Here is a 26050-nt window from a genome sequence, read left to right on the forward strand (position 1 = left end):
AGTCCCCACTTATACTGCAGACCAGGGATTGGAATACTCTCTCTGTGAAGTGCCTGAAAGTAAAGAATTCGTCTCTGCAGGCCACATAAAGCTCTGTTGCAACTACTCAACCCTGCTCTGTAGCATGAAAACAGCCAGAGACAAATATGTAAATGAATTGCTATGTTCCAGTAGATGGAATGGCTGTGTTCTGATAAAATGAATTTTTTTCGGATACTGAAATTTGAATTTCATATCTTTTTCACATAATGCAATACAGGCACATTTCATTTTTTGTGCTTCGCTTTGTTGCACTTTGCAGCTTTGTTTTTTCAGCAGTTGAAGGTCTGTGGCAAGTCTGTGTCCAGCAAGTCTCTTGGTGCCATTTTCCCAACAGTGTTTGCTCACTTTGTGTCTCTGTGTCACATTTCGATAATTCTTGCAACATTTCAAACTTCTTCACGACTATTTTATTTGTTATGGTGATCTGTGATCAATGATCTTCGGTGTGTTGTAATTGTTTTGGGGTGTCATGAACTGCATTCATAGAAAATGGGAAACTTAATGGATAAGTGTTGTGTATGTTCTGACTGCTCCGCTGACTGGCCATTCCTCTGTCTTTCTCCTTGTCCTTGAGCCTCCTTATATTGAAATTAAACTAGTTCATCTCCCTACATTGGCCTCTAAGTGTTCAAGTAATAGGAAGAATCTCAAGCTAGAAATGATTAAGCTTAGTAAGTAAGGCATATTGAAAGCCAAGATAGGCCAAAGGCTAGGCCTCTTGCATCAAACAATTATCTAAATTGTGTTTTGTCTTGAAAGAAATTGGAAGTGCTATTCCAGTGAAAAACACATGAGTGGTAAGAAAGCAAAACAGCCTAATTGCTGATGTGGAGAAGATTTTAGTGGTCTGGAGAGATGATCAGACCAGCTACAACATCCCCTAAAGCCAAAGTCTAATCCAGAGCAAGCCCTTAACTCTCTTCAGTTCTATGAAGGCCAGGAGAGGTGAGGAAGCTGCAGAATTAAAGTTCAAAGCTAGCAGAGGTTTGTTCAAGTGGTTTACGAAAAGAAGCCATCTTCATAACATGAAAGTTCAAGTTGAAGTAATACGTGCTGATGTAGAAGCTGCAGCAAGTTATCCAGGAGATCTAGCTAAGATAATTAATTAAGGTGGAAACAGTGAATAACAGATTTTCAATGCAGTTTTATATTGGAAGAAGATGCCATCTAGGATTTTCATAGCTAGAAAGGAGAGGTCATTGCCTGGCTTTAAAACTTCAAAGGACATGCTAACTCTTTTGTTAGGGGCTGATTCAGCTGGTGGATTTAAGTTGAAGCCAGTGCTCATTTAACATTCTGAAAATCCTAGGGCCCTTAAGAATGATGCTAAATCCACTCTTCCTGTGCTGTGTACCTGGAACAACAAAGCCTGGATGACAACACATCTGTTTGCAGCATAGTTACCTGAATATTTTAAGTCCACTGTTGAGACGTAATGCTCAGAAAAAAAGATTCCTTTCAAAGTATTATTGACCACTGACAATGTACCTGGTCACCAAGAGCTCTGATAGAGATGTGCAGTGAGATGAATCTTGTTTTCATGCCTCCTAACACAACACAACATCTATTCTGCAGTCCATGGATGCAGGGGTAATTTCAACTTTTAAGTTTTATTATTTTAGAAATACATTTCATTAAGGCTCTGGCTGCCATAGATAGTGATTCCTCTGATGGATCTGGGAAAGTAAATTGAAAACGTTCTGGAAAGGATTCAACATTCTAGATGCCATGAAAAACATTCATGATTCATGGGAAGAGATCAAAGATCAAAATATCAACTTTAACAGGAGTATGGAAGAAGCTGACTCCAGCCCTCATGGATGACTTGGAGGGCTTGAAGACTCCAGTGGAAGAAATAGCTGCAGCTGTGGTGAAAATAGCAAGAGAACTAGAATTAGAAGTGGAGCCTGAAGATGGGACTGCACTGCTGCAAGCTCATGATCAAACTTGAATGGATGAGGAGCTGCTTCTCATGGATGGGGAAGGAAAGTTGTTTCTTGAAATGGAATCTACTCCTGGTGAAGATGCTGTGAAGATTGTTGAAATAACAACAAAGGCTTTAGAATATTACACGCACTTAGTTGATAAAGCTATGGCAACATTTGAGAGGATTGACTCCAATTTTGAAAGAAATTCTGCTGGGGGTAAAATGCTATCAAGCAGCATCAGATGCTACAGAAAAATCATTCATGAAACGAAGAATCCATTGAAGTAGCAAACTTTGTCTTATTATAAGACATTTTGTCTTATTATAAGAAATTGCCATAGCCACACCAGCCTTTAGCAACCACCACCTAATTGGTCACCAGCCATAAACATCAAGGTAAGACCTCCACCAGAAAAAAAGATTATGACTTGCCGGTCTCCTCAGACAATGGTTAGCATTTTTTAATGGTTAGCATTTTTTAACAGTATTTTTATTTATTTTTTTTATTTTTAAAAAAATTAAAAATTTTTTCAGATTAAATCTTTATTTTTTTTACTTTTTATTTATTATATATTATTATTTTTAATATAATGTATTGTCATATTGGCTTACATACAACACCCAGTGCTCATCCCAACAAGTGCCCTCCTCAATGCCCATCACCCACTTTCCCCTCTCCCCCCAACCCCATCAACCCTCAGTTTTTTCTCTGTATTTAAGAGTCTCTTATGGTTTGCCTCCCTGCCTCTCTGTTTGTAACTTTTTTTCCCCCTTTCCCTTCCCCTCTGATGTTCTGTTAAGTTTCTTAAGATCCACATATGAGTGAAAACATATGATATCTTTCTCTGACTGACTTATTTCACTTAGCATAATACCCTCCAGTTCCATCCATGTTGCTGCAAATGGCATGATTTTATCCTTTCTCATCGCCAAGTAGTATTCCATTGTATGTATAAACCACATATTCTTTATCTATTCATCAGTTGATGGACATTTAGGCTTTTTCCATAATTTGGCAGTTTTTGAAAGCGCTGCTGTAGACATTGTGGTGCATGTGCCCCTATGAATCAGCAGTCCTTTATCCTTTGGATAAATTCCTAGCATTGCTATTGCTGGGTCATAGAGTAGTTCTATTTTTAACTTTTTGAGGAACCACCACACTGTTTTTTAGAGCGGCTGCACCAGTTTGCATTCCTACCAACAGTGCAAGAGGGTTCCCATTTCTTCACATCCTCGCCAGCATCCATAGTTTCCTGATTTATTCATTTTAGCCACTCTGACCGGTGTGAGGTGGTATCTCTGTGTGGCTTTGATTTGTATTTCCCTGATGATGAGTGATGTTGAGCATCATTTCATGTGTCTGTTGGCCATCTGGATGTCTTCTATGGATAAGTGTCTATGTCTTCTGCCCATTTCTTCATTGGATTATTTGTTTTTCGGGTGTGGATTTTGGTGATACTATATTAAAAAAATGTTTAATGTTTATTTTTGAGAGAGAGACAGAGTAGGAGTGGGGAAGGGACAGAGAGAGAGGGAGATACAGAATCCAAAGCAGGCTCCAGTCTCTGAGCTGTCAGCACAGAGCCCAATGTGGGGCTTGAACTCATGAACTGTGAGATCATGACCTGAGCTGAAGTCAGAAGCTTCAGGAGCTTCAGGAGCTGAAGTCAGGAGCCACCTAGGCACCCCAACAGTAAAGTATTTTTAAATTAAGGTATGTACATTGTTTTTTAGACATAATGCTACTACATGCTTAACAGACCACAGTATGTTGTGAACATAACTTTTATATGCACTGGCAAATCAAAAAATTCATTTGGCTTGTTTTATTGCAATATTCGCTTTATTGTGGTGTGAACATACAGTACCTCTGAGGTATGCCAGTATCAAACTTTTGTTTTTTCCCAACTATTTTAAAAAGCTAAAACCATTCTTAGATATTAGTAACCCCAAAACTGAAATACTTAGAAATAAATCTAACAAAATATGAACAAAATCTATATGAGGAAAATTATAAAACTCTGACAGAAGAAATCAAAAGAACCAAATGGAGAGATATTATGTGTTCATGTTCATGCTGATGTTCATGAGTAGGAAGACTCCTGTTGTTAAGATGTCAGTTCTTCCCAATTTCCTAATTTGACCTATAGATTCACTGTAATCATAATCCTAGCAAGTTATCTTGTGGGTATCAACAAAGGGATTCCAAAGTTTATACGGAGAGGCAAAAGACCAAGGATGACTAACAAAATATTGAAGCAGAAGAACAAAGTTGGAAGACTGGCATTACCTGACTTCAAGAGTTACTCTAAAGCTACTGTAATCAAAACAGTGTGGTAGTGGTGAAAGAATAGCCACACAGATCAATAGAACAGAATAGAGAACCCAGAAGTAGACTCACATAAGTGTGGTCAACTGGTCTTTGACAAAGAAACAAAGATAACATAACGGATCAAAGATAGTCTTTTAAACAAATCGTGATGGAACAATTAGACATCCACATGCAAAAAAAAAAAAAAAATGAATCTAGACAAAGACTTTACATTCTTCACCAAAGGTAATTCACAATGAATCACCAACCCTAAATGTAAAATGCGAAACTGTAAAACTGCTAGAAGGTAATAGGAGACACTCAGATAACTTAGGGTGTAGTAATGACTTTTTAGATATAGCACCAGAGGCATGACCCATGAAGGAAAGAATGGATAAATTTAACTTCATTAAAATTAAAAACTGTACTGCAAAAGTCAATGTCAAGAGAATGACAATATGAGCCACGAACTGGGAGAACATTACAAAACTAAACATGTTCTTACCATACAATCCAGCAATCACACTTCTTGGTATTTACCCAAAGGAGTTGAAAACTTAATGTCCACACAAAATCCTGCACATGGATGTTTATAGCAGCTTTATTCTTAATTGCCAAAAGCTGGAAGCAAGCAAGGTGTCCATCAGCAGGTCAATGGATAAACTATAGTAAATCCAGACAATGGAATATGATCCAGTGCTAAGAAAAAATGAGCTATCAAGCCATGAAAAGACATAGAGGAAACTTAAATGCATATTAGTACCTGAAAATAGCGAATCTGAAAAGGTTGCATACTTTGGGAGGCCAATTGCAGTTGACCCTTGAATAAAGTGAGGGTTACGGGCACCGTCTCCTTCCTCATGCAGTTGACAATCATGTAGAACTTTTCACTGCCACAAAACATAACTACCAATAGCCTAATGTTGACCAGAAGCCTTTCCCATAGTATAAACACAAATTCTATATATATATTTTATACTATAATATTACAATAAAGTGATATAGAGAAAAGAATGCTATTAAGCAAATCATGAGATTATACATTATAATACTATACTATATTTATCAAAAAAATTCCACATATAAGTGGACCTATGCAGTTCAAACACCTGTTGTTCAAAGGTCAACTGCATATGACATCCTGGAAAAGGAAAAACTATGGAGTAAAAAGATCAGTGGTTTTCAGGGGCTGGGGGGTGGGAAGGGAGGAATAGGGTGGAGTACAGAGGATTTTTAGGGCAGTAAAAGAAACTTTGATACTATAATGGTGGTTAGATGTCATTATACATTTATCCAAACCTAACATCTGGAGTGAACATAATGTAAGCTGTGGACTTTGGGTGATGAGAATGTATTAATATAGGTTAATCAGTTGTAACTACTGTATCACTCTGGTGGGAGATGTTGATAATGGGGGAGGTTATGCATGTGTTGGGGGCAGGAGGTATAAGAGACTTTGTGTACTTTCTGCTCAATTTGTTGTGAATTTAAAAGTGCTCTCAAAAAGAAATTTTATTAGAAAAAATAAAACTAAATTTTGAAAAATGCAAGTAGAAAAGTTTTTCTTAAACTATTTTTAGCTCATAGGTCATACAAAAATATGTGATTGGAAAATTTGGTATGGGGCTTGTAGCTTGTCAACTAGACTCATATCGTTCCGTATTTCGATATCTCCATTTGGATGACTAATAGGCATTACAAACTTAACATATCCCAAAATGAAACTGGTGATCCTTCCTCCAAACCTTTCTCCCCTTGTTTTTCTCTTGCCAATCGGTAGCCCTGCAGTCTAGCCCGATGGCCAAAACCTAGACTATGAGCACCATGCAACAAGGGAACTTGTTTGTGTTGTTTATAATCATATCCACAGTTCCTAGAAAGGTGCCTGGAATATTGTAAACACTCAGAAAAGGTTTGCTAATTGAATGGGTGAATTTCTCTGCCCTCAGTTTCTTCATTTGGCATGTGGGCGTGATATTTACCTTGCAGGAGTGATGAGTGGGAAAGGGTGTGAGAAGGAAAGAAAACCTATGAAATTACCTCACAAGGTACCCGGTACATGGTGGGCAGTATACAAACTGGCAATAGGGGATAATTATTTGTGAAGTAGATTTATTTTTTTTATGGAATTGAATAAAAAATACCAGGCATTATTCTAAGAATTTTACTTGGGTTATCTCATTTTATCCTTATGAAGACTTTATGTAAGTAAGTAGTAGTCCTCTCCCATTTTTTGTACAACAGTGCTAAAAACAAACCCGTTAATGACTTGCCCACATTCCTACAGTGGACCCTACAGCCATAGTTTACCTCCATTCATAAAGCAAATACAAGGGATTTCCCAAATGAAACTGGATATGAATGATATTTTTCATGTGAAAAATAGAAATATTTTTCTATGAAATGAGGCATTCACAGTGAAGAGCTCTTTTAGCATACTGTGGCCACCACTGTTTTGGCATGAATTACCCCATAGCATAATCATCTCCTCGGTTCTTTGTTTTTATTTGTGCTTGAGTACCTAGCAGTGACAAAGTAGTAGCCAACTATAAGTGAACATTGGAATTAGCCCTATTCATTCTTGCAGAGCCCTTCCATCTTCGGATGTCAGCATTTTTTAGTAATTTTTTTTCTTGTTTGGTCATATTAGCATTGTAAGAAACTAGCTCTGTGTGGAGAAGCCCAGCTTCACTAATAAAGCTCTGTGGGATGAACCCTCCCATGTTCATCACACTTGAAAGAACACTGGTTATAAAAGTAAGTCTTAATAATTAATTCGGCTTTTCTTATAACCTGTAATGACTTTCATGTTTCATTATATTTAATAGCTGGGACTGCTTATTTCTCTTAGAAACTATCAAAAATTTGTTCTGCTTTTTCAAATAATTGGGCCATATTTTTCTAGGTAATGCAAGTATGTATAATTTAACTTTACATTTTGTTAAATAATATATTTTATTAATTTAAACATAATGAAGAAAACTATGTTGGAAATGACTGTCTGACAGACCTATTGATCTCAGAGCTTTGAAATGCCAGGATCATGCTAATGGAGAAGGAGCCAAAAGAAAGGGATGGGGGTTGTTCATACACTATAAAAGAACCAAGTTTTTTCATATGAAGAATTATTTCACAAGTTCGGTGAAATGAATTGTCTTCAGCCAAGTACTCCTACAGCCCTGTGTGCCTACCCCTGTTGTAGCATTAATTACACCACAGCTTCATAATTCCTTTTGATTTTTTTCTTCTGTCTCTCCTCGAGCACCTAGCTGGAGTATTTCATCCGTCATCCTGTGGCATGTCCTAAAATAGGAAAGGAAGAACTAGTCCCAGCAGCAACATCTATAGACAGAAGCATCCTCTAAATTGCATTAATGGTCCTAAGTGAAATTTTTGCAGACAAGGCAGCATGTAGTTTTCCTGGCAGTGGAGTCTTAGTGTCCTTATTTATTCTTAGGTTTCTTCTCAGCATCCTGGAGAAGGGCGTGCTTCTGTAACCCGCCTGTAACCTTAGAAATTTCAAATTAACCAGATGAGGATGTATAAACTTAGGAAGAAAAATTATAGAATCTCAAAGCAATTTCCACGCTTTTCTTTTTTTACTAGGATATTTTTATTATTATTTTACCTTTGTGGCTTTTAACATTCTTGAAAAATATCATGGAAATCAGCTTTGTTTTCTCTCTTTTCGTATTTCAATACATGGAAAAGAATACATGGATTCTTTTTTTTCTATAAATTGAAGATAAATTAGTATTTTTAAAAGTTTAATATTGAGATCCTTTAGAAATTTGTATAAGTGTACTGGTATATTTGGAGGAAAGCCACCTGACAAAATTTGTAACATAAAGACTTAATAATCAAATCATAAATTCATTATATACCTCACCCAACCCATAGGTTACCTTTACTTAAACATATGATTACAACTGTTAGTTGAAATGTCTGTTGTGTCCTTTTATTTAATTCCTTCAATTAGATAATCCTTATTAAGGATTAGCATCTGACCAGGCTCCTCCATAGAGGCTTTTGACATTTTTTAACATTTTCCTCAGGAACTATATTGTTTAAGCCTGCGAATTTCTTTAATAAGTAAATCTAGAGTGCTCTTCTAGCATGTTCAATAGCAACGAACATGAAATAGGATAGGTAAAACTAAGGTATACACACATAACTCACTCAGGGCTAAAACAGTTACATGCAAAGGAAACAGACAATAGCTAACATTTATCGCAGATTAACCATAAATAGATACTGTGCTAAGAGCCATGACCTGTGCTCTGGTTGCCTGTATGATATCCATTTCCTTTTTTTCTTTCTAGAGAATTCCAATTTGATTTGGAACAATAGTGTGTGTAACCATAAAGAGTCCTGTTTCCCAGGTTCTTTTCCACTATGGGTAGCCGCATGACCTCGTCCTGACAAATGAAATGGAAATGGAAGTCTATGTAGCAGAGTTTGTAGGAGATCTGTTGTTTCCTGGTAAATAATGACAGACTCAACTGGCACTTGGTTTTGGTTTTTGCCCTCTCTTTTCTTTATGCTTTGACTGCAAATGCAATGCCTGGAGGTATAGTAGCCATTTTGTGACCCTGAAACTATGGCCTATGATTGGCCAAATAGAATACAAGTAGTCTGGCTTGGTGGTACTCCAAGCTGCCTAATCCATTTTATGAGAAATGTAAGTCACATACTTGTTTTGAGCCCTTTTGTTGACACACAGCCACACACAGTTATAATGATACATATGCATTTTCTCAGTCCTTAAAACAATCTTTGGGTATAAATATTTATTTTCATGTATTGATGAGGACACTGAGGCACACAAAATTGAGTAGTTTTCCAGATCTCATTCTTCTAGCAAGTGTAGGAGCCAGGCTTTGAAGTCAGGCAATGTGACCTAGAGCCATGGACTTCGTTCACTATACATCAGTATACATCTCTGGTAGTTTGGAGTCCCAGGAGATTAATCCCAGCTGGAGGCTGGGGTGGGAGAAGACCTTGCAAACTTTGTATAGGAAATGAACTTAGAATCTTGAATGAGTAGAATTTTGAAATAGGGAGACTGAAGAAGTTAGAAGGGCATTCGAGGTGGAGGAAAAAATGCTGCCTCAGTGTGGAGAACAGTGGGCTGTTGGCTGTAGTAAAGGGACCATAGGCTGCATCAGTGGAAATACATTTTTAAAAGAAGGTTGTGGCCACATCATGATAGTTTCCAAATACAAGGACAAAAAGTTTGAACTGTATCCATAAATTGGGACCTAATTTGTGGAGATCTGCTGAATTCTAATTAGTATTCAGATCGAGCACGGCAGCAAAAATTTATGAACAATTACCCAAATAATAGAGACATATAGAAAGTAGAATTCATATGTTTTATTATCCTTCCTTGAATTATTTTGTTCGTTTCTAAAAATAAACTTAGGGTGTCAATTACAGACGTGCAATATGTGAGCAATTTAGAAAATAATTTTGCTTTAAACATAGGCGCCACCTGGTGGATAAAAAATCATTAGTCTAACGGCTTTGAAACAAAACCTAAATTGATGGCAATTTCACATAGCTAGATCTTATTCTGTCTATAAGAAGTCTTTTGAAAAGCTTTATGCAAAGGATTTCATTTATGCGTCTTAAATATTTGATCATTTGAAAGTTATCTGCACTGTTGTATTCAATTTACTTGATGGTTTAGATATTCAAAATCATAATAAGTTACCATTTCTCTATACTACATAGAAAAAAAAATCCGAAAGAGACAAAGCATAAAAAAGAGAAAAATGTGCTCCCTTATCCTTATAAATAGTATTAAGACCATCTAATTTGCAATTGTTTGGATGCTTGCAAAAATGCTTATGCTGCTGTGTGCACAGTTATATGTTTTGTAGAGACTTTGTCTGGCTTTAATGTGTTCGACTCTTCAGGCTACTCTATCAATAAATCTAGAAGTTATTTAAAAGTCTCCTAAAGCAAGAAATGAAGAAGATAACTTCGAAGAACTGAGATACAAAATTTTCTGAAGATGCCAATACATCTGTTCATAAGGCAGAAAAAAAGGTTGCACTGAGACTTGCCATGGCTATTAAAGGCAGTCCCTGCCAGTAGCTAATCCAAGAAGTTAGGTGAAAGTGGGAGAGAAAATAAAGAGAAGAAAAAGAAGAACACTGAGCCAGAATTAAGAGGGTGGATGCTTGGTGATGTGGGAGAAGAAGCTGAAGAAGGAAATTCAGGGACACCTTGGGGTCTGTGTGCTATGTCAGCCCTACCCCACCCTCCCAGAGCCCAGCCGGGTGAGTCTGGGCTGACAGATATGACCCATCTCATCATGTCCTGTGCAGAATCTCACCTCAGGCTCCATTCTCCTCTTTCAGGAGTCTTTTGGCCCCATGTCCTGCTTGAAGGTATTGCTGGGACCAGGAGCCCCTGCCTCATTCCAGGTTGGAAGGGCTTCATTAGAGATTGTGCCAGTTCAGCTCTCCACTACCAGCCCTGCTTAGACTGGTGTCCAGAGGACACATTTGGATTGCGTACTCAAGAGTGCCTCCTTCCACTGGGCAATTGGACCAACCTCATGACTGAATTCTGATGTAATAACTCTCAGTGGTATCTTTAGAGACCACCACCTTCTAGCCACTTTGTGACTTTTATGTCTACTTAAAGTTTATCAGACCACCCAGCGTCACCCTGGCCATAACTAGTGAGTTCTTAGGGAACTCATGCGGAGTCTCAGAATTTGGGGTAGGTGTCAGATGTGGACCTTAGTTCACATAACCTAGCTTGCCACAAACTGCGGGAGAGGTTCCATAATGAGATTGTCACGTCCCCAGCAAGCACTGTTCAGCTCCCCCTTTCAAGTTCAGCTTCCTGTATTCTGCCATCTAGAGGTCAGAGGTGAGTGGATGGCAGGGAGAAAATATTACATCCAGATGGCCCTGTGAACAAGAGGTACTCACACCCCACCTAGTCCAGTCTGAAGAAGTCCCAGCTCTGCTTCCACCCAGGCACGTGAATGTCACTGACGGAAGAGGAAATGCCAATCCAGTTTGGCAGCTTTAATGGTTTGTACCTTCCCCCACTGCCTTCTGGACCACTTGGCTTTATGCATCCTTGATACATTTCTTGATGTCTTTGGTTATTCAGACATTTGAGTTGTCCCCTGTTGATACCTCTGTCTGAGCTAAACTCCTCCAATTTGATGAGTGACTGGAGGTGTCAAGCCACTACCATTAGCTGCCACTCCACCACTTAATGCTCTTAACTCTCAGGGGACACCCCCCCTTCCTATAGGTGGTCCTCGAGTGACCCTTGGCCCCTGCCTGTCCTGCTTTGAGTGCCAGACCAGATGTTGATGGGTACATGATTCTGAAAGGCCTAAGTGTAACCAGCATATGCTTTGCAGCACTTAAACTTAGCTGCCTTAGTTGTCTTCTGCAAATGGGTGTGTTTGAGATCGCTTCCTTCTGCAGAAGGCTGTTTTCGGCCAGTCCTTCTAGAAGCTGATAGGCACGTTCATCATACTGTAAATCATGAGGAGATTAAACCTTTGTACTCCTGCCCAAACACAAATTCTCTGGAAAAATATATTAGAACAACCAATCACCAAAGATAACAAAGCTGAATTTGAAAGACTTCAGTGCAAGTGAGGCTTGCCAATGCGCATCCTGTTCCCATAGGTGTGACCCAGCTTTCCTGGTAGGGGTTTGATTTTTGTTTTGTTTCTATTTTTTTTCCAAACTGTGTCCTTTAAACACACTTAGGGATTTTCTGCACTAAGGCATCTTCTAGGAAAACTTATAATAAGAGAAGAAGAAGAAAAAAAAAAAAAACAACGCACAGAACAAAAACCAAGAAACAAAGGCAAAAACAATCCCGGTCTGGGTGCCTCCTGTGAGGGTTTCTCGAAGTGAGCCCGCTGGACATGTTACACATGCTATGGAATATTCATCTTGTCTGTCTGTGATATCTGTCTTTATGTTTGGCATTGCTGAGCCTTGAAGGTTATCATGCATGCCAGTCGTGTGAAATAAGCACAGCTGACAGGATTTAAAGGCTAAGACTAACCTTTCTAATCCATCTATTCCCCATTCTGCGCCTTAGGCCATGCCTCTTCTGCAAGAATATACTACATCCTTGCTTCTGTGATGGGAGCTGCGATAATTTCCTGAATGTCAGTCAAAGCCTGTTTCCTCAAGGAGCTGGAGAAATTCAGGCTTCTCCTTCTGACTAGATGGGAAAGGAGCTATAAAGAATTTTGAGAGCAAGATGAGCATGGATATTTTTGCCACGTGTGCTTAACTTTTTCACTTTTTTAGTACAGAATATAATTTATAATCCCTTTCTTCTTATATTTTACTAATCAATGAAATTAATTCTGAATTTAAAAATATACCGAGAGATAATTCATCAATATTTATGGAAATAGGTTTATCAATATGGAAAGCTATGTGCTGGGCATTGTTCTCAGTGCTGGGGGTACAAAATAGACCAAGTCCCTGCTCTCCTGGATCTTATATCCTGTGGGTGGAGAAACATAAAATAATCAAATAAATAAATACATATGATGTCGAGAGGTGGTAAGTACTAGGAAGGATAAAGCAAAGGAAGGAGATAAGGAATGAGGGTGATGGGGAGCAAGGTACTCTTTTACCTAGAATGGCCACAGAAGTCCTCTCAGGTAAGATGATATCTGAACAGAGGTCTGAGGTCATGAATGAGTGAGCCATACTGGTATCTTGAAGAAGAGTGACCCAGGCAGAGAAAACAGCAACTAGTTGTAGACACACAGGTGCTCAGGGTATTCACAGAAACATTTATGTTACAGTGAAGATTGGCTTTTTTTCCAATGAGATAAAAAGTCATTGGAGAGTTCTGCATAAGGGAGCGACATAATTTCAGTCATATCTTTAAAGGGTCAATTTGATATTTTAAAAACGCTGCAAGGGGGCAAAGGAGAAAGAAGTTTGACCAGTTAGGAGGCTATTCTAGTAAATCTCGGAAGACCGTGGATTGGACAAGAGTGATAACGATGGTGGTAGTATTAAGTGGTGGCTGGATTCTGGAACTATTTGGAAGATAGAGCCAATAGGAGTGGCTGATGATCAGATGTGAGGTGTGAGGAAAGTAAGAGGAGTCAGGAATTGATTGGGTTTATAGCCTCAGTAACCAAGAGTTTCTGTTTGCTGAGATGGTAGGATTGGGATAGGAGCAGGTTTGGTTGTTGGTAGATAGGATCAAGAGATAAGTTTGGGGTACCTTCAGTTTGAGCTCCCCATTAGATATCCAAGTGGAAATAGGCAGTTGGATATCACAGTCTGGAGTTCAAGGGTGAGGTTGGGGCTAGAGGAAAAAAAAATGTGAGTGTAATGAGTGTACAGATAGTTTTAAAGTCATGGGATTACATGAGATCATCCATGGAATGAGTGGAGAGAGGGAAGAAGAGGTCTGGAGACTGATTTTGGATGTCCCCAAAGCTTAACAGGTGGGAAGGAGATGGAGAGGGGATAGTTAATGAAGTAGAAGAAACAGAGAACGAGTGCTGTCACAGAGGCAAAGGAAAAAATTGTTCCAGCAGGAGAGAGAGCAGCTTTGCTAACTGCTGCTGACTTGAGTAAGATTAAATGTTGAGAAATGGTAGGGTGCCTGGGTGGCTCAGTTAAGTGTTCGTCCAACTCTTGATTTCACCTCAGGTCATGATCTCACAGTCATGAGATTGAGCCCTGAATCGGTCTCTGCACTGGATATGGAGCCTGCTTGAGATTCTCTCTTTCCCTCTCTCTCTCTCTGCCCCTTTCCTGCTTGTGCACACTTGTGAGCACATGCTGTCTCTCTAAAAAAAAATTGATAAATAATAAGTGTTGAGAAATGGCTCTTGGATTTGGAAATCCTTGGTGACCTTGATGAGAATGAGAACATTTTTAGGGGAACATTGGGACAAAACTCAACAGAAGTGGTTTCAAGAAAGAACAGAGTAGAGCAAATAGTGGTGGTTTATATAGACAATTTTCCTGAAGAACTTTGCTATGAAGGGGGCATGGAGGGAGCTGTAGGGTCAAGGGAGGGGATTTTTATTTCTTGAAATAAAAGCCATAAAGGCATATTTGTATGCTGATGGGAATTATCATCAGTAAAAAGAGAACAGATAATGCTGTGGGAACAAGAGGGGCCAATTGCTGGCAGAAGGGGTTGAGATCTAGTGCACAAATGGAATGTTGAGTAAAACCAAATGTGCTGATACAAGCCACCTACCTTGGTAGATTTGGTGTTGGGAACCTTTGGAAGATCATGGGGTTAGAGTAAGGAGAGAAAGGAGCAGGTGGAGGCTTGAGGAGAAAGGGGGGAAGGAGTAGAGTGAGTTGACCACACCAGTGTTTCTTAGGCTTCCCTAGTGCATCAGAACCACCAGGGACCTTGTTACAACACTAGTTGCTGGACCTCACCCTGAAAGTTTCTAATTCATTTAGGTCTGGGGAGGCACGGAAGAATTTGCAATTGTGACATATTCCCAGGTACTGCTGGTGCTGCTCGTGCAGAGATGAGACTTTGGGAAACCCTGGGCTTGGGGGTGGGTTGGGATGGCAGGCGCAGGACTTTTGGCCTCTTTGTGCCTGGCAGTCACGCATGTAAAAGGAATTTAATCATTGTGGTTGTGTGTTTGCCTCCAGCCCTGTGCAGCAGCTCAAGAACTGGCAACAGGAGACACAAAGTTGGACTTAGCCAGAAAAAAAGGCAGAAGTGATATCACTAGTGTTTTGGGGAAGCTTTACTTCTCTGTGATTTCTTTGTAGTCTGAAAATGCGGTTTCTCCTTCTTACATTTGAAGTGGAAAGGATTAGAGAATCTGAGATTGGGAAAAAGAAACATGAAGGTTTTGGTTGAAATTTGCTGTTGTAGGACTCCAAAGTACAATGGAATAGTAGCCGCTGTGGTCTCCTATTGAAAGGGGGAAACATAAGCCCCCTTTCCCTAAAATGTCTGTTAACAATACTGTTTCTGTGACCTACAAAATTGTGAAATGTACTTTGAAAAACTAAACTTTGGTTCTTTTTCATTTTATAAGATTATCTCCATCACAAATAGAATTTTAAGAATTGTTCTTTGCAAATGTTCATGCCTTCCTACAAAAATAAGTGGTTAAGTGCAGAGCTTTACACATAAGAAATGGGTTCTGGAAGTGACAACTCAGCTATCTGAGTGGGGGCCATAACTCAATCAGAATAGAAGAAAAAGAACTGACTTCCATAATAAAGCACAATATTAATTCAGATATAGGCTGTTCAGCAGCAATTTAAATACAGTGTATTTGCATATTAAGCAAGTATTAATTTGTAAGTAACTGATAGCTTTCTTTTTATTAAAAACCAAAACAGATTTTGTTGGAGCCAGGTGTGATCCAGGATGTATTAGCAGCTGGCAGTCACCTACAGCTGTTGGAGCTTCTCAATTTATGTTCCCACTATCTCATCCAGGTATGTGAGCTTTCATCCTGCTACTGTGCCCTTCGTGTCCCTTCCCCCTGCAGTCATCAGCTGTACCCTCCCCCACTTCACCTGTGCCAAGACTGTAAAATGGAAGTTGGGGGTGGCTTGTTGTAGTAGAATTTCTCCAGGACACAGGCCAAGAGATTCCCAGAGGGGCAACTGAAGCTCTCATGTCCCCCACACTCCCTGACTACCCCAGATCCTCACTGCCCTTGGGCAGCAGAGTAACTCAACAGTCGTGCCCAGGGTTTACTGCCGAGGTACTTGGGAGATGACACTGAGAAGGGTCTTCCTTTGAAGCAGTGTTGTCTGGCTGCAGGAATAACCCCAAATGCACAAAAAGTTGGATAGACACTTAAGATTTCAGCAACAGTAGCTAATATATCACCAAGTCATATATAGTTAATTACCGCATGAACTTTCCAGGCAGTAAGTGCTGGAAAAGTGCTAAGTGATCTGTGCCCTCCTCCCCTGCTGTGCCGGGAGGATCAGGAGGGGCTCCGGGAGGGGGAGAGGGAGAAGACGCCCATCCACTGAGCACCCGTGTTCCATGTTCAGCCTTCGTAACAATTTTGCACATTTTATTTTTTTTTTCAAAGTTTTTTTTTTTTTTATTTTTATTTTTGGGACAGAGAGAGACAGAGCATGAACGGGGGAGGGGCAGAGAGAGAGGGAGACACAGAATCGGAAACAGGCTCCAGGCTCCGAGCCATCAGCCCAGAGCCTGACGCGGGGCTCGAACTCACGGACCGCGAGATCGTGACCTGGCTGAAGTCGGATGCTTAACCGACTGCGCCACCCAGGCGCCCCAATTTTGCACATTTTAATGGGTGAAAAGTCAGAGATTTTTCAAAGTACTCAGTTTGCCTGAGGTGATATAGCTGGTGAGTGATAGGCCTTTCTGATTCCGGAGACCACTCTTTGTTCTTGGATAAAAACTTTTGTTTCAGTAGGAAGATATGGGATGTCTTAGGTTGACAGTGTAGCTGTGAGGCTCTTTTATTTTACAGAGTTAAGTACTAATTTCCTATATTGGGATCTCTCATTTCCTCCACGGGCATGATTTTTATTTGCATTTATTACAGCATTATAGCAACAGTGAAAATACATTTTTTAAAAACGACAAACCCACACAATTTAGTTCTACTGTCCTTGTGCATATGACATGTTAGTAAGTACAAAAATCCTATTTGTTTTCCTGCCCAATTATTTTATTTTCTTCCTAGTCATTTTCTCTAATTCTAAAGAAAGCCATTATTGTTGACTTCCGTTACTCACTAGGGAGGTAGTTACTAAATCTCTTTCTCGTGTATCATCTGATTGCATCTTCCCAGCAACCTTGGGAAATGGGAGCCAGTGCTCCCTGTGAGATAGTGTGAGGGGTGTCAGCCACCGTCACCTGAGAAACAGTTCAAATACAGTAGATGAAAGTTTTGTCATTATCTTAGTGCATTTAATCTAACAGTAAATGTTTAACTATTTTCATCTTATTTTCCTTTCTTTTCCCCTCAATAGTGTTGGGTGGTATGGGGGAGCTGTTTTTAATCCCTTTCTGCAAGTAGCAAATGGGAATAACAGAGAAAGGTTACAAGACTTCAGAGGTGTGTGTTTGACTTGTGAAATTGAAATTACTTTTATTTGACATTTTTACATCAAATATTGCAACTTGAGCCTTCAGCATCATCACCTGATTCACTTTTTCCATGGCAGGTAATATTCAATAATGTATGTTGCCAAAAATTTGGTCATAGTGCTCATTATCGTGATGCATGTTAGAATAGTGTGTATATACCAGTGTGTGTGTGTGTGTGTGTGTGTGTGTGTGTGTGTGTGTGTGTGTGTGTGTTTACATACACCTGTAATTTCTATAAATGAGCATTCTGGATGAACATCAGAAGTTCATGGGTACTTTCCCTTACCCCATCAGATGAATTTGTTGAGATACCAAGTGGCTTGTGCGCTTTGGAACTTAATTTTTGCAGTTCATTATTGTGTTGAGGAAAAATGTCACTTGCATATAGATATATTTTGTGGACAGTTTGCTTATTATTATCCTACTTGATCAATGGTTGAAATTTTCACTTTCTTTTCTCCAGTGTTTCTATTTTGTTCTCTCATGGAACTTTATTTTTCCTTTTTATCTGTGATGTTGCATGGTGTCCAACTTGGGGAAGAAAACCTCAAGGGAACCAAAGCCATGTGTATGTAGAAATCTTCATTATGTCAGTCTTTTAAAAAACATATACCCTTCCTCTTTTTTAGGATTGTAAAATTACCAGAGTGGGTCAGTCTGCTTTTATATTTTGATATAGTCTTATAACTCCCTACTTACAGTGTTTTGGTATGATCGTTCAACTGATTCTTAATTTCATAAGGGATCGTTTTATCGGGTGTATTAAAATATTTTTGTTACAATGAAAAATACTCAGTGCTTAAAATACCCAAAGAAGTTGTGCCCTGTCAATCAAGGCTAACATATTCTCCATTCTTGTTTAGGACTGTGTCCAACTAGGAGTCTGTGAAGCCGTTCTCCCCACTAAGATGTCTGGTCTTATCTGTTATTCTGAAATTACCACTCTTCGGTTTTCTTCCAGAGTTGTGAAAGATAGACCTTGCTCTGATCCCTCCTATTGTTCTCTGGTGCTCATTAAAAAACAAGTCTAAGGAGAACCCTGTGGTTGACACTCCTTCAGTCTTGGAGTCATCAGCTGTTGCCTGGCCTGAAACTCCTCTGTGCAGATGTAAATGCCACTGCTGCCACCCCCAGCAAGTGGAAGGGGCACTTGAGTCCACTGTATGCTCTTATTTTTCTTGTTTTCCCTCTGGTAGGCTGCTGAGGGCAGAGACCCCAAACCGTGGGAGCAATCTTCCTCAGGCATTGAGGACAGCCATTGAATTAGCTTCCTAGGCTGTGGGGCCTTCACCTTATTCATTTTTAGTCCCCAGGCACTCTCAGTGGCAGGCTCTTGTGAACACACAGGTTCTCAGTGCATGTTTGAGGAATAAACGGGGAGACCAGTGGTGGGAAAGATGAGTATTGGTGGGGGAGGGGGCTTGGAATGGGCAGTGGCTACAGCACTAGCCTGTCATCCCAAGATGAGGGGATTTACCAACAACAGCTCGGGTTTGTATCCTTCTTCACCCACGTGGCCATGCGGTTCCAGATGACACTCCTATGTGGCCTGTCCTGTTAGTGTACTCTTAATATGCATGACCTGTCGACCTTCATCTGCTGTTTGAGATGCAGGTCCAAACAAAATATGAACCCTTATTTCCCTTCTCCTCCCTCCTTCTGCTCCTCTTCCTTGTACATTGTGCTCTTTTTAAAAATTTCATCAGAAAGATGCAATTTATTAAATTCATTAAAGAGCAGTTACTGTCTTCAAAATGGGTTCAGTAAAATGCATGAATTAGCTTGCTTTTCAGAGTATACATGTTTCTATACATGCCACTCACTATTTTAAATCTTATAAAGGGACTCTGCAGACCATCCTCGGGAATGATAGGCTACAGATGTAGTGGTACCTAGTGTGTCCCCTGGTTTAGTGAGTCCCTCAGGTAAACGTTACAGACTTTTTGAATCCAGTTTGTTTTACAAACTCTGATTTTTCCTAGGCTTTTAAAATTAGCTGCTGAACATCTTCACCTAAATATCATACACGCAGTTCAAACTTATCCTTTTCTCTATTGATGGTACCATCAATCTACTAGTTGTCTAGAAATTCGGACGTAGTCTTAGAATCCTTCCTCACCGTCATATCCAATTAGTTACCAAGCTCAGTTGATTCTATCTCCCAAATACCTCTCAGATCTGATCCTTTTCTTCATCACTAATGTTCTCACTCTTTTGGGAGGCTCTCATTGTTATTGGCTATAGATTATGATGAGTTCATCATATCCTCCTGAAGGGTCTGCATGTTTCTAGCCTCTCTCCATGCCAAACCATAGTCCCCAGAACCATCATTAGCTTTCCTAGAGCAGGGAAACAGCTTTTATTGAGGGCTTCTCCATACTAAATGTTTTGGACAGTGATTCTCATTTTCCCTCTGCTAAGGAACCCCTTAAAGCGGGTGACTATTATTTTCTTTTTATGGATGGAAAAACTTAAATTCAGAACTAGGATGTTGATCCAGTGGAAAGGCCCATTAGCTCCTCTGAGGACCATTCTGGAACATCCTTAGCCTCATCTCTGAGGCCAGGCTGGTTTCTCCCCAGCCTCCTCGGCAACCTTAGTGCCTTTTCTAGCCCACTGTGTGCTCTGGCCTCTAAGGTGACCTTTCATTCTGGGACTTGTCATTAGGGGAGAAGGGCAGGTGGCAGGCAGAGGCTTTCAGCCCCCTCAGACTGTACCAAGGAGCAGGAGCAGCGAAAACACACACACACACACACACACACACACACACACACACACACCCCTCCCCCACCTTCTCCTTTCCTGATGCACATGTCATAAAATCAGGAACTTGCTACTGGACTTTGTATCCCCTGAAAGTGGTGCATTAGGAGACACATGCTTTGCTGAAAATGTCTTTTTTTGTAGTTAGCTTAAAAAAAAAAAAGTTTGTATATTTTGTACCACCTCCCCCAAAGAACAAATAGTATATCTTATTGTTTAATTAGCAAGTGGTTTTTTTTTGTTTGTTTTTTTGCCAAGTATCAGCCTTGAGTATGACATGCAGTTGAAATATACTGAAAAGAAAGAACAGTCACGTAGACTTTCTAAATAAGGCCACAAAAGTGGTGAATAAACTCCTTTTGATAGGAAAACACTCTTAGTGTCTATTCCTAGGCAGCAGGTGGCAGTATGAATCCACCAGAATTCAGTAGTTAATTTAAAGCAAAAATCAGAAAAAATGAAAAGAAAAATTATTTATTTTGCTACATATTAGTCTTCTGACCTAATCAGTAAAAAAGTCATTATTCACACCACACTGGGCAATATGCAGTGTAATTTTTAACAAATAATAGGAAACTGTTAATGTGTTCACAGGAAATACAGTTTTGTCTTGGGCTGCTGTGGTCATTTATCACTGCACTTTGTGAAATCACTCATTTGTTCTAATTTGAATGTAAATGACTCTAAGGTTTTACAAATAAGGTGACAGACTCACATAAATGTAATTGCAGGGTTCATCTCCCTCTTTTTATATATCACTCATTAGGTTATGAATTAAATACATCGTATTAAACCAGGGGCATGTCCAATGATGATATTGTAATGGCAAATTACTCTATGCTATTAGAGGTGTATTTTTTATTCATGGACATTAATTTGTCATTAAGCGGCATTAGTTTAGCACTTTTATGTGAAAGACGTGACCTGAAAGAGGAGATGCGCTGCTGTGAAGGGAGAGGGAAGGGACATGCGTGCTTTAGGTAGAGCGTTTTATCACCACCAGGAAAACAGAGGGGCATTTGTTTTATTATTATTTTTTTCATTTGTTTTATTTTCTGCTTTTACAAGCGTAAAAGATCATTTCGCCAGATTGAAGGTGTTGTTCTGTTTACAGTGTGCACATTTGGATCATCTAGTAAAGCAAAGCCAAAATTCTGGCTATTAATCATTCCGAAGCCAAGAACGTAAAGGAGCAAGAGGGAGCAAACAGCTTCGCGCCCTAAATCTCCCTCCTCTGTGACTGATGCTTATTAGTCATCCCTTGTCTTCATTTAGTTTACACTAAATGGGCTACCGTGAGAATTCGTCATTTTTCTCTCTTCGGTGAAGGTACAAAGGTTTATAGAATGTTAGTCTCTCATGAGGATATTAGAATTCTGGATATTTTGTTCCTTTTTTCCCCCATAAATGGTGGTTTTACTGTTCTTTTACCAAGAATGTATGTTTTCCGCTTTCAACTTTGAGAAGCACTGGATCCTTGAAATAGCTTCACAGAAGCTGAAAGTATTACACTGCTGCTTTTGCATCAATTTCCTCATGGGTTAATGTGGTTGCAGAATGTCTCGCCCACCTCAGTTTACCCCGGGGCTCTTGAAGGCAGGGATCAGGCCTAACTGCCCTCTATGTCTTAACCCTTCCTTCTCATCACATGAGCCCAGGATGTGTATTTGTCAGCTTGGGCTGCCATAACAAAATGCCCCAGACTGGGTGATTGAAACAATAGACATGATTTTTCATAGCTCCAGAGGCTGGAAGTATGAAGTCAGGGTGCCAGTGCAATGGTGTTCTGGTGAGAGCCCTCTTCCTGGCTTGCAGATGGCCGCCTTCTTGCTGTGTTCTTGCAGGGTAGAGAGACAGCAGGCTCTTGGATGTGTCTTCATATAAGGACACTAATGCTATCACATGAGCCCCCCCCCCTCCCCCCCGCCCTTCACTCTTCTGAATCACCTCCCAAAGGCCACATCTCCAACTACCATCACGTGGAGGCTTAGAGCTTCAACACAGGAATTTTAGAGGGCTACAGTTCAGTTCACAGCAGTATGTATTGAGGGAATGAATAGTGAATCCACTCAGTAATTTTGCCCTGCTTTTTCCATATTGAGATTTTATATTAGGAGAAGAAAATATATTAATAAGTCAGTCTTTCATTAGTTTTACCCATTGAATACATTTTTGTAAGTTGGAAATACTTTCTGTGGGAATTGCATTTGGCACTGAGGATCTTGCGTATTTTACAGCATTATGATAGGGTTGTGATTATTTAACTAAGTAACACTATAGTGATGTATAGAAAGTTATCTCTTCCAAATAATGTATTATTATAATTTTAATTATTAAATTAACAGAATCTCCTAAATATATAATACATGGTGGGTGTTCTGAATAGAATAATTTATCTTCAACGTTGAGAAGTTAGAACTCATGCTCATTTTTCTCTAACACTGAACTATTTTTTCCACATTAGATAAGACAAATGATTGTACCAACATATATATTTAATATGCCCCTAATCAAATACACCAACCACATGCTGTTCCATAGTTCACTGGAGCTGATACTTTTCTATTTGGAGAAAGTTAGAGTATAAAGTTTGGAAAATATATTACAAATGGTTTAATATTTTGGATTTTTTTTAATCAGTGAAAATGATCGGAAAGGATGGAAATGTGTCAGCCCTAGTATATCTTAGCCAACTACTAATTATTTGCTCTAGTTGAGAGTATTTGCTCTCTGGCACGGATAATCCAAAATGTCATATTTGCCAAATAACATTAATATTTGGCTCTAATATGTACCATAAGATCTTTTAGTAGCCATTTTAAGATCCCAATTACTTTTTTCATATGCTATTAGGTTGGCTTTTATTCTGTAAGTCCATACCAAAGGATGTCAATAGTGGCAATTCAGAGGCATGCTGGCTGGCCAGGGGTCATTTTGGCATTTTAATTCGTTATGTGGATAATCTGAGGTTGACTGTATCATCCTTGTTTGTTAAGTTTTTAAATAGAAAAAAGATTGCCTTGAAGGATTTTTCTCCTACTAGTAATTTTGATTCAAAGTTAGCGTTGTTAGCTGGGCAATTTTAAAATTTCAGCATGTTTTTCTCAAAAGTAAAACGTTTCCAATGTTTTATGAATGCTGGATTTCAGAATCAATACACAAAGCAAACAAATACCAATCTCATTTAATTCTTTTTTTAATACTTGGAAATTAGAGGCATTACAAGAAAATCTGTGTTTCATTTGAGATATTCATACCCCCACCCACCATCCACCCTCAATATGTTTCTACTCATAGTTAAATGTCTGCCTTTTCCTCTAAGGCTAAACAGCCTTTCTGCCCCTGACTCTATAGTGTGCTTCTGTGTTTCCTGTGGTTTCAATGTCTCCTTCTCCACTGGCTCCTTCCTTTGGTTTTTAAAATAGGATCAATAAGATAGGACAGACTTCTCTTCTTCTCTCAGTATCACAGCCCTCTCCCATTCACTTCCAAACCGTGATCAGTGTCTGTACTTCCTTATCTTCTATTCACTCTTCAATCCTATTGAACTCAGTCCTCTGCCTCATTACTCCTCAACAGCTGTTCCAACAAAGGTCCCAAAGCCGCCCAATTATCAAAGGCAGTGGGCCCCTTGTGGTGTCTTAATGTGACCGCTCTACAGCATTTCCACATTGGTAGCTCCACTCGGCTACAGTTTTCTTTTCTCAAGACTCTCTCCTAATTCTTCTTTTCATTCAGATCCTATATAAGCTCTTCTTTGAGCAGCTCCTTCACTCTCACTCTTCATCCGGGCACGGTGGCTCCATGCTGGTACTACTCTCTGCTTACTGTCGCTCTCTTTCATCCACATGCTGAGGGCTACTGATTGCAGTCCCCTCTCCCGAGCGCCAGACCTCTTTGCTCAGCCAACATTTGCACTTGGTATCTGCCCCTCCCCACACTTTATATTCATCTGTACCCAGTCTCACACACTCCCCTTTCCTCCCCATCTTTGTTAGAAAACTACCATCCTTATAGTAACCCGAAGCAGAAACCTTGCTAGAATCTTACACTGCTCCATGGTCTCATGAATCCTTCTAAACTCTATTGGGTTAGCTTTTTAAACAGCTGTTAAGTATGCCTTGTTTTTAAAATCTTCATTATCACGGACATCTGTCAGGTCTGGATTACCTTTCTGGGTAGTAGCTCAGCTGTGCCCCCAGCCTATTGTCTAATGCTAATCAACACCTTGCTGTAGAATCTAAGTCACTTTAATGGCCCACAAAACAATTTATTTCCCTAAAACCCAAGCTGGATCCTTATCACCTGGTTACACAATAGGTTTCCAACCTTGTTCTTTTTCTCTCTTGTCTCCTTGATGTGTTCCATTCTTATTTTACCCAAGAACAGCATGTTTTATCATCTTGGGGCTAGCTGCCCAATCAGCATTTCTTCTTGGATATCGCAGGGCACATGACCTTTCTGAGTGTGAACCCAAGTTACAAACCCAGGAGTCATCCTAAAATCCTTCATCTCCTTGTGCCCCAACATACATTGTCACCAAGACCTTTCAACTCAACCTCTTTCACTTTTTTAAATGCAATTTTTGAGAGCAGTTTTAGGTTTGCAACAAAATTGAGAAGAAGATACAGACATTTCTTATTAATAACCCTCCCCCACATATGCATAACCTCCCTCATTAACATCCCCCACCAAAGTGGTACATTTGTTATCATTGGTGAACCTACACTGGTACATCATTATCAAGAGTTCACAGTTTACATTATTATGGTTCACTCTTGGTGTTGTCCATTCTATAGGTTTGGATAAATGTATAATGAAATGTATCTGCCATTACAGTATCATGCAGAGTAGTCTTACTGCCCTAAAATTTTTCTGTGCTCTGCCTATTCATTCCTCCCTTTCCCATCTCAACCCCTGGCTACCACTAATCTTTATACTGTCTACACAGTTTTACCTGTTAAAGAATGTTGTGAAGTTGGAATCAGACAGTATGTAGCCTTTTCACATATTTCCTCTATATCTTTTTGTGGCCTGATGGTCCATTTATTTTTATGACTGAATAATATTCCATTACCTGGTTGTATCAGTTTATTTATCCCTTCACCTACTGAAAGAACTTCTTGGTTGCTTCTAAGTGTAGGCAGTTATGAATAAATCTGCCGTAAACATCTGTGTACAGGTTTTTGTATGAACCCTCTTAATGCTTTAAATCCCTCTCATTCTATTCCTGTTTCCACTGTCTTCATTTAAATTTTCATTATTTCCTAGACTAAAGAAACTTCCTGCTAGCCAATGAATCTGCCTTCACTCTTGCTCTATTCTGCTACCTCCTTTGAAAGTGTTTGACTGATTTTGTAAAAATAGCTTTAAAAAATTCTAATTGACTGGTTTGTAAAACAAAAAAAACCAAAACACAGAAATAAAACAGGCTGATAATGTCATAGTCTTGCTTAAAATCATTCATTAGTCAGTAGATCACCACAAACTCAGGATAAGGTTCATTTCTTCTAATCTGACACCTAGGTTCCATCTTTATTATGAAACTTCTCTTTAGCCCTTTAAAAAAAATTACTACCTGTGTGTGATGCCACAGTCATTATGAACTTCATGCATTTCTCTGTACATGAAACTCTGTATGAAGCCTCCTTCTCGGTAGATTATTCTTCCCTCCTTTTGTCACCTTATGAATTCCTCTTTAACCTTTAAGTACCTTGCTCACGTGTTGTCTTCTCTTTTGGAGTTGCCTGGTCAGTCCACCTAGTTGGAGTCAGATTTCTCTCTTCTTCATTAATTATGAGTAGTCTTCCAGGGTGCTGATCACATTATATTGTCTGTGTTTATTTACCTATCTATTTCCCCATGATACAAGTTTATGTCCCAGAGTTATGTGACCTTGG

General features: G+C 39.4%; 1 protein-coding gene across 11 annotated transcripts in view; it reads left to right on the forward strand.

The window, feature by feature from the left end:
- KLHL32 (kelch like family member 32) overlaps positions 1-26050 on the forward strand; it is a 238094-nt gene that overhangs the window by 106122 nt on the left and 105922 nt on the right. For all 11 annotated transcript variants that reach the window (XM_078447150.2, XM_078447149.2, XM_078447151.2 and 8 more), the window contains one exon: positions 15644-15742. In XM_078447150.2, the coding sequence (XP_078303276.1) occupies positions 15644-15742 (99 nt within the window). The remainder of the gene's footprint in view (positions 1-15643; positions 15743-26050) is intronic.

The sequence above is a fragment of the Panthera onca genome, chromosome B2 (assembly GCF_046562875.1).
Source record: "Panthera onca isolate mPanOnc1 chromosome B2, mPanOnc1 haplotype 2, whole genome shotgun sequence".
NCBI classification, from domain to species: domain Eukaryota; kingdom Metazoa; phylum Chordata; class Mammalia; order Carnivora; family Felidae; genus Panthera; species Panthera onca.